This window comes from Perca fluviatilis, chromosome 22 (genome assembly GCF_010015445.1).
Source record: "Perca fluviatilis chromosome 22, GENO_Pfluv_1.0, whole genome shotgun sequence".
Taxonomy (NCBI): Eukaryota; Metazoa; Chordata; class Actinopteri; order Perciformes; family Percidae; genus Perca; species Perca fluviatilis.
In genome coordinates, this window is record NC_053133.1 from 13,993,797 (window position 1) to 14,011,148 (window position 17,352).

Consider the following 17,352-nt stretch of genomic DNA (forward strand, 5'->3'; position numbering starts at 1 on the left):
CCAGAAGAGGGAGCCCACTTCTTCTCCTTTCTCCTCGTCTCCTCCACACACCACAGGATGAAACCAGACGATATAAAGAGTGAGATCCACAGTAATCTGTTAAATTAATTTCAAGACATTCTGTAATAAAAGTGCCCTTTTGCCCACACAGAAACATCCCCAGTCACAGCTGGAAGCATACATTAACTCCTAAATGAGTGGCTGATGAAAATAGTCTGGGTGTCTCTGCAGAGGGGGGCTCCAAGAGCGAAGAGAGGCTTCTGCAGTGAAGCACTAGAAGCAACACATGGTTATCATGTATTTTTTTCTAATCAAATAATCATTACAAAGCTGTGTTTTTGTTCCATTGGAGTGTAGTTAGGCTGATCCTACGAGATGAGGATAATGTGTCTTTATTTTGTCTAATGTTGTCAATGCTGTTTTCCTTTTGCAATAATGATCTTTTTTTCAGCACACACAGACTGCAGTCATATAATCTCTTATTTGCTCTAATTTGGAGCATTATTGTCAGTTACTGGTTATGCACTGCTGATTCTTGTTTTTAAGTCATAACATTACGACCATATATTTTTATTTTCCTGTCATCATTGTCTTAATTAATTACCATGAATATGGTTGATAATAAATACTGTCACTCTCTTTATGTGGTCATCCCTATCTTGCCTACAGCTATAAAATGCACCTCACTGGTACCCAAAAGACAGACCACATCTACCCGGTACTGGCCTCCCTTCAATGGTTACCAGTGAAATATACTGTAGAAAAGATTTTTTAATTATTGTATTTGTTTTTAAAGCACAGCAAGGACTGGCACCAGCATACATCACCGATCTCCTTAGTCCCTAATTTTCTTAGTCCTTCTTCTCCCTCATTTATTACCACTTTTAAATACTGCCTGAAGAACCACCTTTTTTTTTTAAATGAAAAAACAACTCGCATATCCAAAAATTCTTAATAATAATAATAATAATAATAATAATTTGACTTGACTAAATTAATGTGTCAGCACTGCAATAGATGATATTGTATGTAGTGTAAATACAGTGGGAAAAAACAGTGGGCTTTGTCAGTTAATTAAATGGATTACATTTAAAACTTTTGTTAAATCCCAGTGCATGGAATTTCTCCAAACTCTGGATATCCCAAAATCTATCCATCCATCATTGCTTCTTATCCTACTGTGTGTTGCTGTACAATGCCACAATCTAACCCCATACTCACACATACTCTGTTTAATCCCAAAGTAACTACAATAATGAGTGCGTAGAGATGATATAATCTGATCTAAAACCTAGCAAAGATCCATATGTTAACAGACATTAGCATACTGTGTTGTTCTCAAGCAGTTTCATGAATTCAGCGAGGAAGCTTTGCCAGAAAGAAGAAGTGATGTGTGTAGTGAAGCCAGAGCAAATTTCCATCTGCAACCCCAGAGACGGGTCTCTGTTGATGAGGCGTAACAATGCTGACAGCCGAGATGTCACACAAGCACATTTATCACCTAAGACATAATTGCTTCTTGGGTAAAGATAGGCTTCACTTTCTTATACTCCACATTGGAAATCTTACACTGTAGTACAGCATAGCATGAGAAAGAGAGAGAGAGAGAGAGAGAGAGAGAAAGCGAGAGAGAGACAGACAGAGAGAGAGAGTTTGGAGTGAGTGAGTGAGTGAGTGAGTGAGTGAGTGTGTGTGTGTGTGTGTGTGTGTGTGTGTGTGTGTGTGTGTGTGTGTGTGTGTGTGTGCGCCTGGAAACAGAGCAAGATCAGTAGTATCAGCGGGTGTGAACACAGCACAGACGATAAAGGTGGATGTTTGCGTTTGGGAACGTTGCTCTCCCCACAGGAGCATCTTGCTGGGAGTCAGCAGCTGTGAACAAACATATAAAGGCTTGGGATCTACTGTGGGGAGGGAGCGCTTATTGCAAAAACTGCCATATAAGCTGCAAATCCTGACAGTGCACTTGTAACAGAGTACACACACTCACATCTAAAAGTAGTTATACATTGTCTTCCTTTCACCTTAGGACAAGACTTAATTAACTTCTTACTGTACTTCTATACGGTGCATATAGTACCTCACCTGACATTGTCCCTTCTGTCAACTGTACTCGCCTGCTCCCCATCTTTTCTAAGTAATGATTTTTATAATTTATTTTTGAGGTTATTAACAGCACCAGCTTTCTGTTCAGCTTATGGACAAGCCACTCTCCAACTGCACTGGTCACCAAGAAACTTTAAACACTAGACAAGGCTTGGTCTGCATTACATACTCTTTGTATTGTCACATAATGGTGTCTTTTTTCAAGTTTTGAACAGATATTGGTAGTTGTTGGGTAGCACAGAGTTTTCTTGGGTGGAATTTTCCTTTAAAAGCTAAATCATATAAATGTCAGGGCATCTTGTTCACTTAGTCGAGTCAATAAAATACTTTCCTCCCTTTAAAGTTTCTCAGGGAGCTGTAATGTAATTGTCGTCTAATTATTTATTTTTCAACAAATAATTTCAAATGAGAGACTTTTTTCAAACATGAACTTGTTACCACATCTGTTCAGTGTTTTGTGCATATGAGTAAAAATCAGTACATGAGATTTACATGTCATTACATCTTGTACACAAGTTTTACCCTGTGAGGAAATGACGATGTATATTGAAATCATTTGTGGCCGTGTTGGCTCAGAGGGTAGAGCAGGCGCACATATATTTAGAGGTTTATGCCTCGACGCAGAGGTCCAGGGTTCGACTGCGACCTGCGACGATTTCCTGCATGTCTCTCCCCTTTCTCACCTGTCCTGTCCATTAAAGGTGGAAAAAGCCCCAAAAAATTATAAAAAAAGAAAGAAATAAGCTGCCTCACAGCACTTTTACAAATGTACTATAGTGCATTTTTCTGAAAAAAAAAAAGAAAAAAAGAATGCTTAAAACAAGTTGGTCTGCACTAGCAGCAACACCAGGCCGTATTACTTGTTCTACTGCCTGTGGTTCCCAGTTCTCTGGTACACCTGTTAATTCACTTTTGACAGGGTTGGTGCAGTGCTGCTGAGCTGTAGTGGATGGTGCTCTAAACGCTGAGGTCTGGCTGGGAATCGCCTGAGTGACTTAGGCAGAAGTGTTGCCTCGGCAACAGCACATCCTGGCTCTGCTTGGTGAAAAGGCCTTAGAAAAGGGGACACTGACTTAACAACACAAACAACTCCGCTGCTAATGCTGCCTGTCCCCTTGTTCTGTAGAAGATCACTGAATTATACACAGACAACCAAGCAATATAGAAGTTGTAGATATGTGAGTGACAACTGATTGTCCTTCAGAGTTGGATGATTGTGGTGTGTGAGTGTGTGGTTCTAGTTTGTGACATTTAATAAATCCAATCAACCATGCAGCACGATGGAAAAATTAGTTCAACCCCCTTATACATAACCACTGACTTTTAAATACATGCCTTTATCCATGATGAATTTTTGTTCTTCTCAATAGCCATAATCCCAGTATAACACAGTGGCAATAATAGAGCAATCTGAAAGGAAGCATCTGGCATGGTGTTTCCTTTTGCCATCATGAAAAATAAAGCGCAAAGCACCTCTGAAATTTCAGTGGAACTGCAAATGATGTTTAAGAAACTTGATGACCCCAATTTGTAAAAAGTGAGATTTCTGTCTTTTTTTAATTATAAAGCAGGTCGAGGTACTATATCAATACTGTAACAGTATCAAATCAGTCAACAACACATAGCCCGTATTCAGAAACTGGGCCTACGAGCCAGACTTCCGTACAGTTGTGATGTCAAAAATATACTATATATTTGTAGAACAAGTCACTACAGTGCTGTCACAGTTGTTCCCCAGCTGCATTGATGATGCAGAGACTACGAGAACACAGACGCAGAAGACCCAAGAAATGCTGACCAATCAGAGCAGACTGGGCTTTTTCGGGAGGGGGGCTTTAAGAGACAGGCATGTGTCTTTTGAACATTAACGCATGTAAAAATGTTCCAGTACAAACCCAAAATACAAGTATGAACCTGAAAATGAGCATACTATGGGGCCTTTACTGTACATATTGTTTGTATTAGAATTATACTAAAATAAAAGAATTTTGTGCAGCCCTTTATTGTTTTCATTTATTTTTTATCTTATCCAGTTTGCTTCGAGAGAGTTCTCTTCAAGCTTAAAAAATGCAGATGCAACGTTCAATCGGGCAGTTTGTGTGTGTGTGTGTGTTTGTGGCATTAAAAGGGGCTCAATCCCATTGACATACTGTATACTCACATGCCTCAGACCCTCTTCATTCACCTCACTGGGGCAAAGAATGCCCTCTGCAACTCCTGTCAAACTACAAGCTCCCATCAATGAGGAGCCAGGAACAGTTTGTGTGTGTGTGTGTGTGTGTGTGTGTGTGTGTGTGTGTGTGTGTGTGTGTGTGTGTGTGTGTGTGTGTGTGTGTGTGTGTTTTGTGTGAATATGAATCTCTCCAATGCAATGAGCTAAAATCCACCAATGCTGTCATATTCACAATAACCCACAGGCAATATTCCCTATAATGGAAATCGCATTCCTTGGTTTCCGGCTTGCTGCTGTTTAATGGTCATAAAACTAAATGGAAACCTCTGACAGCACGTTTTCTGTTAATGGCATCCAATATAAGTTGCCATAAAAGTGGTCACTGTGTCTCCATCTTCCCTTAATGGTTACCACTAAAGAACATACCTGTTTTATTTTAGGTGTCAATGTCGCTGTCATGGAGCAATGGTCTGATTAATAAAGCTAATCAGTTTCCCTCAGCAGGTGAGTCATGCTGCAGTAAACATCTTTATGATAAACAGAACATGTGTGCGAGTGTAGATATCTTACGCTCGTGGTAGGTTGTGAAAAGGATGCGGAAGCGGCTTTTGCGGCTGGCTTCGTCTGCCCACATGCGAATGACACCAAGTGTGGAAACCAGCATGATGTCGTTGGCCACCGTGGAGCAGAACTTGCTCTTCAGGTCTTCCACCGAACTGAGACGAGAAAGGATGAGATAACAGTTTATTATCAAGTAAAATCGACATTCGCTCTGAATCTCAATGTGAATCTCAATAATCCACATTATTTAACTGAAGCCCAGAGCAGCCATGGTTGCTCATATTATTGTAAGACACACTATTGTGTGATCACAACTGTATATTAAGGTTAATATCTAAAGATAACAAATTAGATTGTTAGGAAGCTCATATTAAGCATGTTGTTGTTAATCATTCAATGATATCCCAATCTCAAGATATTAATCATTGTTGTTGTTTTTAACATGACTTTAATATCTAATGATCTAGAGATAAAACTGTTTTACAAGTGAAGTTGCCTATAAAATAGCTGTTTGGCTGTTCTAATAAAGAAACATTTTGATATTTTGGAAAATACACTTGCTTAATCTGTTTATCAACCTTGGTACTTAGTTATCAGTGTGTTAACCATTAAGTCACATGAGGCTAACCTGCCATGGGCAGACTATAGGGCAAAGGGACTGTATCTTGTAAAAACCATTCATTTCCTGTCTTGACATAATTAAATATTTAACTCTTCACAAGAAAAAGTAATATTGTAAGTCATGATCACAAAATGAAGGGCCTAAAGTTAATGAGTAACTATGGCTACCTTGAGCCTTTGTATGATTTATCAAAATGAAGGGTTAAATATGTCACACCTGCCACCATCATACACTGCCACAAAGTTGCGCTTGCATTCGTTGGAATTGGCCATCTCATAGTCAAGAAAACGCAGGTAGATCTGTGCAATGAAAGGAGGCAAAGAGAAAAAGCAGAGATCAAATGATGAAATTTAAAGATGTGGACATGACAGAGGAAAAAGGTGAACAGAAACAATTTAAGTTCCTTTCTACAATGGCCTGTGCATCTTACTAAATTATCCCAGAGCCTGATATAACAGCTCTGTAATGAAATAAGCCTGACAGACTGCAGCTTGTACAAAGTCATTACACACGCATATCAAATGCAGACTCAGAGACAGAGTCTATTTGCTTTAGACTCATCCATATCTGTTGAGATAAAGCATTACACAAAGCCTACAACCTTGTTAAACTTTAAAAGTGCCCTACCACACGTATTGCATTACTTTGTGGTAATGAAGTTCTACCGTGGACTCTGCCATTCTAGCGTGGTATAGAAAGCCAGCAGGAAGACTCAACTCGATGTGTGTCAGTTCTCATTAATATTCAATGAGCTAAGCTGCTTGACTCTGATTGGCTAACAGCTAGCCAATGAGAGCCTGGCTATCAGCATCCTTTACCCAGCACAACTGGGCGAGCTCATGAATAGTAATGAGCTCAGGCAACACCACGTCAGACTGACCAGCTTTTGTAATTGACCTGATTTCTCTGCTTATTTCTTTTCAGTGGCTAGAGCTGACAGAGGAGGTAGCAGTTCATTTTCACATTCACAAAATAACACAAACACATATGGACCTAACATATTTCAAAAAATGCAAGTAAAAACGGTTTTGTGTGGCAGGGCACCTTTAAGCCCCTGTTTAAGATGATTGTGGCACATGTTGCAGAGTGTACAAAGTCTGTATTCAAATGTGGACCACCGGGTGCAATTTCACCTCAGTAGTTCATTTTACTGAGTAGGATTGGAAAGAATACATGTTGTTATTTATTCAATTGGGAATTCATCTTTCCCTTGAACCAACAGCTGCCAACTTGAAAAAAGTTTCTTCTTTACCTGAGTTGCATGAAAAGTGGACACTTCCTGTTTAATGCCATAAAGCAATTACACTGCTTCCCTTTGGCACCCAGTCGTTGGCAAGGGTCTTGCATCTTATGATACTAAGTAAAAATGGTGTGGAAGGGAACCTTTAAGGAGACCTTGGACATTGTGCCATAAGCTTTGGATGTTCAAGAGAGAACATGTTACAACTTACACTTCATTTTAGACCCCCTCTTTGAAATTCATGGACTGCAAACATATACAGTAGCTATATAACACAGATTTTCAAACCATGACAAATATATGGACTATTTCATTACCCTAACAATCCCTTCTTGAGTGAAATATCCACCTTGCTAGCCACCTTGACTCTTTACAACAGCTATTCTAGGTGAAACTAACACTTCCATATTGCCTCCGCATCATTGTCTGTCACTCATTCATCAGGCTGAGATCGCCCAATCACAGCTATGGTTCTGGTCGGCTGGGCACAACACTCGCCATCATTACGGTTAATGAGTGGACCGCTCCCGAACTGTGACAGGAAAATGTGATGCCTCAAATTCCCAAAGACAAAAGCCGCAGATGGAGCAGGATAATGGTTCAGCTAATGAAAACTCGGCTTCAACAACATGACAAGTGAAACGGACCGGAGGGGAGAAACTAGCTAACCAATTCCCCCAGGGGTTTCATATTGGTGTCAATAATCTTCCATCTAATAAAGATTTGTCATATTCAGCCACTATTTCGGCATTTGTCACAAGAATCAGGGCATTTTTATGTCTTCCATGCTGTGATTTTGGAATGAAATACTGCTCAATGCCACTGCTTGCTTCACAATGCAGATGCAGATATGAATGTATGTATATACTGCACAGAAAATGAATGCGTATGGACTTGTGTTGATACTAATGTCTTAATCTAGAAGAGTATGGAAGAGGCTCTGAAGACAATTTCTTAGCAGACGTAACTGTAGAGTGCTGTTGTGATCTATCCAATTTTGCATGTATTTCCAACACAATGCCTTTTAAATGTGATCGGAATATTAAGATGGTGCATATAAAATTTGGTTTCTCAACAGGGTGGATGAACTCAGAAAGACATCATGATTAGGTCAGTGATCAGAAAAGAAACATCGCATGACATTTTAGGAAGTTAGATAAAAAACTCTATTTCTTTTAAATTCCAGAAATATGAAGTTTTAGGAGTTGAAGAAAACTAATCACTTACTCTACAGACAAGTAAAGAACAAAGCAGTTGTTATGGGTGGATGATGTTTAAAAATAGCTCCAATCCATGCCGCATGTTGCCAAGTAAGTCTGATTTTATGTATTATTGTTAAGGTTATAGTCAAGATTAAGGTTCAAGAGGCCAGTAATGGGAAAAACGTACCTATAAGCATGTTAAATAGGTCACTTGGCTCAGTCATTCTATTGTCAGCTAGTAGCAGCCAAATTAAACATGACATTTTCCACCCACAGCACAAAGAATGCAGTTACTGCAACAGTCTGTAATTTATAAAAGGTAATTCAATCAGGGGAGACTAATTACAAATACAAAACTTGTTTTCTTTTTTTTTTTTGATAATTGTTTTGGCATTTTAAGCCTTTATTTATGACAGGACAGCTTAGACATGAAAGAGGGGAGAGAGAGGGGGAATGACATGCAGTAAAGGGCCGCAGGTCAGAACCAAACCCGCGACCGCTGCGTTGAGGACTGAGCCTCTATATATGGGCGCCAGGTGAGCCCACAAATACAAAACATTTTTGATCAGGTGCACACTCAATGTTATGAATAGACTTCATCTGGTGTTAATGGCTGAATAAAGCGATGAACCTACGATGGTTAAAGCGCATAATCCCCCAGTTTGACCATCATACAGTAACTAATTCTGGATGGAGTCATGAGGCTGGTGGTGGTGTTGGGGAAGGTGGTTGCTGGAATTTTGCTTTGCAAACAGAAATGATGAAATGAATCCTACTGACTTTGGCAGGGCCAGAGTGGGATAGTAATTCAGCCCAGCCCAATCTCCACACATTCACAACATGCCATGTCTTCAGTTCCAAGAGTTAAGGCCCTTAGAGAGTTGTTTGACCACTCACAGCCACCATGCATGAAACATCATTGTCCAAAATGGCACCTTAAAAAAGCACTTTACAACAAAACAAAGCAGCCTAAGAATTTAAAGATAGATTGTCGGAGGCGATTGCAGAACAGCTTGGAATCGGGGAGCGCACTGATCACAAACCAAAGGATGTATGAAAGATTAGAAAGTAATGATTGTGCTCTAGGCAGCTAAACAATGTCATTCATTAATTTGCTCCATTTTGGATTAGCGCTATCCATGGCACCCACGTAAATCATTCAAGAAGTGAGAGGACCGCAACATCATCCTTACCCCTAGGCAACTCCATTTTTTTCTTGTAATGTGAATTTTCGCAATGAATAAAATATTCAACACACCAGACTCAATTTGCAAGGATTCTTATTCTTTTGTTGGTTTTGGTGCAGTTGACCTTCATGTGGGTAAATAACATGTAAGCTGTAATCTCGAAGACTCCCAGTTCCAGGCGCACCTGTGTCATTGCAAATGTCAGCTGAGGAGCGAAAGGGCTGGACTTTAAAGGTCCAGCTTGAAGAAGTTCCCAGTAAGAACTACTACTCTACTGCAGAAGCTGAGCAAACCATTAAAGCGCTCAAAGACCAGCTGGAACAGGCCCGCAGCAATGAGACTAGGTCTAAGTCTTACGAGGAGGAGATTCACAAGCTCAAATTGGAGCTGAGTGAGGCTCACATTTTAAAATCAACACTGTTAACGGGCTGATTATTGTTGATAAGATGATAGCAAGCCTGAATCTCAAACTGGATGATGCCAAAAACCTGGATGAGGTCTGCTGCAGACAAGGTTATAATCGTTAATGAAAACGAACGAAATAACGAAAACTAGGTGGGAAAAAACATTGTCGTTAACTGAAATAAAAATAAAAACGAGGCATTTCAAAAAAACGATAACTAAACTTAAACTGTAATTTAGTTAGTTAGTAACATAGTCTTTGTCAATGTCTTTCACAGAGCAAATAACGTTATATCTTTCAGAGTTGACATTTCCAACAATAGACCTGTTTTATTCAGTCTATGCCGTAGACATATAGTTTCCGACAGGGAACCCAGAAATTGCAACATTCCACATTAAATTGAACACAACATGCCGTGCCCCTCGCCCATGCCCTGGCCTGGCATCATGGCAGTACCGAAAGTTGGAAGAAAGCGGCAGAGTCCTATTTGATATGACTGTGTCAGATAAAAGCAAGTGCATCGCAATGGAAGGTGCTAAAATAAGTGGACAATTTATTAAAGGGAAAAATCCCAAGAATTTGAAAGTACATTTGAGAACCGCGCACAAGGAGGCTATAGCTTACCTTAACAAGCAGTGACAGGGCAAGGAGAACGCAAAGCCAAAAACAGAAGCTAACCCCGGTATAGGGCATGGATGTATGGGTACAGGGCCAGGCAGCATGACGCAGACAACCGCAGGACAGAGAACACTACAGGAAGGCTTTCACCGGCGACCCGATAGCTGCTGGTTAGTAAATACGCATGAACACTAAAAGCGTGAGGAAACGTGGGTTAATATGTGTGTTGATACTGGGATGTCTACACAACTGTGTGAGTCGATTGACTTCAAAAAGTTTAAAACACATGTCTTCTTTAGTCTGTTGGCTATTTAAGCATTTTGCACTTACTGTTTACATATTTGTGCTCATCATCATATGTACATTTTATGTACTGGTGTTATTGTTGAATACATTGTGAATACATGTTTTTAAAATTGTATGATGTTTTTGTTGAGTTATTATTACACAATACTTTTTTCTGACCTTTTTGAATCTTGCCCCCGACAAATAACCCATATTACAAAAAAAGACTAAAATTAATAAAAACTAAACTAAACTAGCAAACCCGCTTTAAAAACTAATTAAAAATAAACTGAATTTGAAAACAAAAAGTCAAAACGAAATAAAAATAAAAACTATTGAAAAATGCTAAACTATAATAACCTTAGAGAACACTTCAGAGCAGTGTGACGATAAGGTTAAGAAATGAGAGGCCTCCCACCTTGAACAGCTGGAGCAGCCACAGAAGGAGAGCGACTGCACTGAAAAGAGCAGAGGAGGTTAAGGCCTCAATTCAGCAGACTCTGCAGAAGAAATATGAGGTGTGGGCTCAGGCAAACCACTATGGAAACCACGGTGGATGAACTTGAAATCAACTGGAAATTGGGTTAAAATTGATTATTTGGGGATTAGAAAAGCATCTATTAGCCTACTAGTTTGTAGAGCACAGGGATTTTGATATTGAAGGAGAAATTACTTAAGGGCCATCTAGCATTATCATCTGGTCAAAATGTGTATTTGTCCAATACTTTGGTTAATGACTAAATACTAAAAAGCCAAAGGCATTCCCATCAGTCACAGAAATGTTAGCATTCTAACCCGCTAAACTAAGATGGGGAACATGGTAAACATACCTGCTTAACATCAGCAAGCAATGTCATTGTGAGCATGTTAGCATGCTGTTAGCAGCATTTAGATTGAAAGCACTTCTCTTTCTTACGCATACCAAAACAATCTTTTTTTTCCCCGTCTTCCCTGGCATCTTTTCAAGAATGTTTGCGTCCAAACGGATCCATTTGTAAATGACTCAACACGCTACTTCATATTCCAGGCCTACAGCAAACAGCCCTAGTAACCCTAATAGGCTCAATAACTTCTCCAGCAGGAACACAAGCATGTAGTCCGCCATTGTTGTTGTTATAAGATGTCGTCGCGGGATAACAGGTTGAAGGCTACAGGTCGAGGGGTGTGGCAATGACATCATCATTTTTTCACCCTGGGACCAGGTTTTAAAAAAGTGCGTCTTCAGGCAGTGCGTTTACAGGATTCGTTTGGACGATCGACCAAAACGATGCAAAACGTGCGTTTACACAAAAAAGCGTTTCTGTGTGGATGGCCCCTTAGTATATCCTCGCAGAGCCGCTAGTGTGTCATTTGACTCTTGGTCTTGTCATTATCTATGACGTATTTCAGAGCTGCACACTAATGGACAAGTGCATTACTTGCTATGATTTCATACAAGACTAAACTCAAGGTCTTTTCACTGCTAGTAAGAGCTCTACATTAACATCAATGATGCGTTGCAGTTGCTGCTGACTCCGCATGTGGTTTCACAAGAAGGTAATAATTGTTCTAAAAAAAGATAAGAATAATTAGGACTCTCTTCTTGCTGTATCATGTTACAGCTAATGGGTTTGTCCTCCACATGCTTAGTATCCTGGATGGTTTTAAGTGCTCATATTATGCTTTTTCCCTTTCCTTTATTGTGTTATATATCTTTTTTGTGCATGTTATAGGTTTACAAAGTGAAAAAGGCCAAAGTCCACCCCAAAGGGACTTACCATCTCCAACAGAAAACACTGTTCACAAACTGCTCCAAACAGCTCTGTTGTAGTCCAGCCTTTACTTCCGTGACAAACATGCGTCACTTTGTAACACACGTTATAATGTGCGCCTAGCTGCTAGCATGGCACGTCCTCATACTCTGCTTCTGACTGGTTTGTAGTGCTGAGCTAGGTACTGCGCATGTGCGACTCCCAACAAAGATGGAATAGAAGTGAGATGCCTCACTCTGTAGCTAAAACAGTGAGCTCAACACACAGGGTGAAAAGAGGAACTGCAGCAATGTGCAGTACAACCATAGACTGTATATTAACAGTCTGAGTACAACAAAAAATTAAACCATGTAAACCTATTCTGGTACAGCGTCTAAATGCAATTATGAACATGAAAATGAACATAATATGAGCACTTTAAGTAGAATAAGGGTTGTGGTGCAATAGGAGAAGTACGACAGAGAGATGATCGTTTTTATGTATTAATGCAAAGTAAACCAATCCAGCACTTGCACTAGTTGGAAAAACAGCACATCTTACTGAATCTTATTTATTGCACCCTTTACCTAAGCACCACTGATGTACTACTGTATCTAAAAATGCAACTATGGTACTGTTGTCCTGCTGCCAGTGTGAAATGTAAAACCTAAAAACACTAGTGCAGGACAGATGGAAATGCCACTTCAGGACATGGCTAGCATTGTGTTGATAAGTTGCAGGGTAAACCTGAAAGAACCAAGAAACAAAAGTATTTTCAATTATTGTTATTTGGCAGAAGGGGCCAACACAGTGATAAAAGAAAAAAGCCCCTGCATGCGTCCATATACACCCTTTTATGCTGTAAAAGATGACAGCCTTATTATCCTGGATCACAAATGCATGTTTTTTATGACATGAAATGGTGTAAAAGGTATCACATACTTCAATTGTTCCCATTTCATTCATGTGCATCCTGCTCAGTTTAAGCATGGAAAAATAATATTTGCAATTCTTCAAGCCTGTGATATCACTGCTCAAACATTTGCATTCGCTAAATTAATGTTTGATCAATGCTAGTTACTAAATGTGACCATCAAGAGGGCCTCATTGTGTGAGAGAGACATGCGCAATAAACATAAATACATAAATAAAAGCTTTTTTTTTCTTCAGCTCTCATTGCGAACTCTTCTAACTAACTAACCGACGATGAAGAAACATCTGACTGCAGATGGCATCACAAAGCCAAATAGCAGGCAATGAATCAGGTAGATACAATCACCAATTTGTAAGGCGAAAGATTGGCTCCAGCAGAAAAAAATAGGCTGCCTTTTCATTGATTCTGCAGCGCTCAATAATGACGCAGAATACATCACTGACTGATGTTCTCACTGTTGCTTAAAAGGTGCCTGTAGCAGTGTATGCGCTGTTCATTACAGAAAGAATGAATGTCCGTATTTTGGCCATTATCGTCATGAAAAGACGGGGAAGGTGTCAGAGAGTGCAGTCAGTTGTGGAGGGAAAATCCAGACAATGTAAAAGATGCAAATGATGTCTCTGGAAAATGCAGTAAATGCTATCAGTCAAAATGAGGCAACTGAAAATATTCCTCTACAACTAACAGCTGTTAGCTGAATTTGGACAGTTGTCCAAACAGAAACACTGTTACACGGCTGATATTTTGCATATGTTTACGTGTAAAAGGGGATATTGTGTTGCACAGCTTTGTCACTAACTGCATTTTTTTTCCAGTTACTTGGATACCAGTAAAAACTAATTAAAATCATTTTTGTGGTAGTTTCTGCGGAATCTATTTATATGACAATAAAATTGAAATGACACATGGTGGCGTAAAGCAATCACATTATGGCATTAAAATTGGTGCAGTCTGTGCTGTCACTTCTGGCAACAACACATGGTCATTATTGCTTAGATGCAGGTATATCTTTCAGTCAGTCTCCCCCTCTTTCCTCATCTTTCACGCAACCCCTCTCTCTCTGCCATCTTTCGTCTCACCCCTAAACTTTCTCCCTATACATTTAGATCTTTGATGAAATGCATTATTAAGTATATCTTTCCCTTATCCCCTCCTTTCCCATTTTTCCTCCTCCTCTGTCCCGCTCTCCTCTCTTCTCTCTGGAGTGCAGTCTAATTAGAGCCTCCGGTATAGGATGTCATTATCTCTCTACTGTTTCTGGCAAACTGGGTACAGTGCAGTACTGTGTCAGCATTGGGAAATGAAACCCCCCCAGCACATACACAGTGGTTACTGGGGTGGCCTGCATCCTCTGCATCCTTCACTGCAGTAATGTATGTGTGTGTTTTAGACAGAAAGTACACTAAGTTTTATATATTTCATGTGTAATTGAGTGTGAACAGTGGTGGTGGAGGTGAGAGCTTCAGGACTGTGTGTGACTGAAGATAGATTTGTGTTAAAAGTTTTATTTGCTGCCTTGTCCATCAGTGCCAATGACTGTCAGCCTTTGGCCCATGACTTGCCTTGTGAGACACTCCTGCAGGGCAAAATATGACACTGATTCAGACCAAGGAAAATACATCATACTGCCAGGCTCAATCACTCTGTCGCTCTTTCATGCGCATACACAGCTGTTGCCTCACACACATACACGGATGTATGCATGCCACGCTCAAAGAATTGACTTATGGTCCTCTTTGGTTCTGTAGACGCGATGTACTGGCTGACTTACGCACTCCACTTAGAGGGACTGAGGAATCAATGCTGTTTTTTTTGCATCGACCGTAACATCTGACCAAGGCCAGCCTCCCTCCTAATAACAATTTCAAAGTTACATTTATTGTCTGGTTTCACATGAGTGCTGATGATGAAGAGAATAGCTCTAGGTGGATGACACAGTCTTATAGTTCCTGTGGCCTTGGGGCTTGAAGTAGCTGAATTCCGAAGGACATTTCTGAAGGGAAACGAGGGCATTAGCTGGAAATATGCGACCCAACGAATATGTCAGATAAGAGCTAAGCAACTACTGTGGCCATGAATCACAGTCGCACCAATATTATCAGTCAGGCATATCATATGTCAGTGTGTGTGTGCGTAGAACAAGAATGATGAAAAACCTGCATGAAAATGTACTGTGAAGCAAATCACAGTTTTCATCAGGGATGAAACAACTTTTAATAGCTTCCCTAATGTGGGCTGTATGACTTTAAACAGATCTCTATGGTAGCCACAAAAAGGGAAGGATAACATCGTGTAACATTAACAAGTGCTAAATTAGTGAAACCAATAGTGACACGGTTAAGCTGACATTGCAGCTGCTTTATCTCACTCCTGGGAGAACGCACACTCTGAGAACTGAACACCCCTAATAAAATCATAATAGTTAGTCACTTTTTTATATGTATTGACTTTATTTCTTTCTCCTGAAATATGGTTAATAGAGGGTTGCCTCTACATTTTTTTATTTAAAATGTAGAGGCATTTTAAGCCATTACAACATAAACTGCAGGTCTGTTTTTGCTTACCATTTACTATTACAGCATTACAATGGTGACCAAACCAAACAAAGGCCTCATAACAATTTGTGTCCTTGACTGAATTGTTCTAACCATAAAAGTAAAAGTAAAAATGTGGCCTTATTCTATTAAATCAAACCCTGCAAACGCACCCAAAAGAGGGCCAACACTATTTCAGTAGCAGATTTACTGCAGTCATAGACTGGACTGTGTGTGTGCGTATGATCAAGCATTGTAGACTCATATGAGAAGTTATAGCATTTGTAAGATGTGGCCCTTTCCTGCACTGCTGCTCTACCCTCGGGAACATTTAATCCTGTAGCATTAATGCACCACAGGTACCTCTGGTAGATAAGGCAGCATGTCTGGTGCGTGTTAGGGGATGTAGCAAAGGTGTGTATGTGTGTGGATCTATGTCAGTAATTGTATATGCATGCAGGGCGGCGTGAAGAACACTGGCAGAGAAAACAAATACAGGCTGTAGGAAGCCTCAGGGTCAAACTGCATGGCAACACTATTTCATCAGCACTAATGCTCCCTCTCTCTTTCTGTCTGTTCGGTCTACCCACACTCATCTCCCTCTCTCTTTCTCCTTCCACCCCTCTATTCCTCTTGGCAACAGCTTGCTGATTAGAAAAATGGGCATGACCCCAAGTAAACCCTTCTGCCTATCTGTCTGACCCTAGCAGAGGAACAAGTCCCCCCCTGTAGCCACGAACGCTCACATTGGGATACTGTTGACAGCTGCACACAAACCCACATGCAATATCAAAGCTTCCTGATGCAACCTATGTTCTTACTGCATGTCTGAAGGAATGCTGAACGGAAACAGTAAATTAATAGGAAAAAAAGAAAGTTGAAGTTGAAAGTTTCTCAAGGAATTAAGTAATTTAGAATTCGCCAAATGAACAAGTCTTGCAGCATCGAATCTTGTTGTCTGACGTTACTGTGTGCTGCTGTCATCAACCCAGCTGATGGAACACAATTTCATTTCCATTTTATTCTGTGTGACATTTCAAGATTTGGCAGTAAATCTAATTCACAGTTGGATGGGAGCGTAGCTTAGCGTCACTAACCTTGGAGCGCGGCGGAGCACGAATGTACCATTTACAGTCAACAGCCTCTGCGGCGCCAGCCTTCCCGTCTCTGGTGATCTGATGGGACTCAACGATACCTTCTGGACCAACCATGTCATACTGACAGGCTGAAACACATGCATATGCATAAACACACACAAGCATACAAATATACACGTGTGCGGGTCAAGCAAATACAAATGGACTCACGAATACCAAACAGGTACAAACACACATACATACTAGAACACAAATAATATATACAGTATATACCGATATGTGCATATATATATATATATATATATATATATATATATATATATATATATACATATACATATACATATATATATATAAACTGGAGGAAGAACAGTTTAAATAGGCTTTATTAAGATAAAAAAGACTGAATATGAAAACATGTGAGACAAAGACAGAAAGAGATAAAGGAAGAAACAAAGGCAGAAAGAGTGAGAAAGAGTAAGAGAGAGAGAGAGAGAGAGAGCGAGAGAGAGAGAGAGAGAGAGAGAGAGAGAGAGAGAGAGAGAGAGAGAGAGAGAGAGAGAGAGAGTATACCTACAGGGTAGAGGTGGGGGGACTCCCATGTCTGCAAAGTCTGGATCTGAGGAGAGAGCAGAAGAGGGGTGGGGGCATTCATTTTTAATA

General features: G+C 40.1%; 1 protein-coding gene across 3 annotated transcripts in view; it reads right to left on the reverse strand.

The window, feature by feature from the left end:
- The window catches only part of neto1l (neuropilin (NRP) and tolloid (TLL)-like 1, like), a 90,704-nt gene that overhangs the window by 8,431 nt on the left and 64,921 nt on the right, over positions 1-17,352 (reverse strand). For all 3 annotated transcript variants that reach the window (XM_039789728.1, XM_039789730.1, XM_039789729.1), the window contains exons 5-8: positions 17,267-17,308; positions 16,690-16,817; positions 5,676-5,758; positions 4,847-4,992 (exon numbers count right to left, since the gene is read on the reverse strand). In XM_039789728.1, the coding sequence (XP_039645662.1) occupies positions 4,847-4,992; positions 5,676-5,758; positions 16,690-16,817; positions 17,267-17,308 (399 nt within the window). The remainder of the gene's footprint in view (positions 1-4,846; positions 4,993-5,675; positions 5,759-16,689; positions 16,818-17,266; positions 17,309-17,352) is intronic.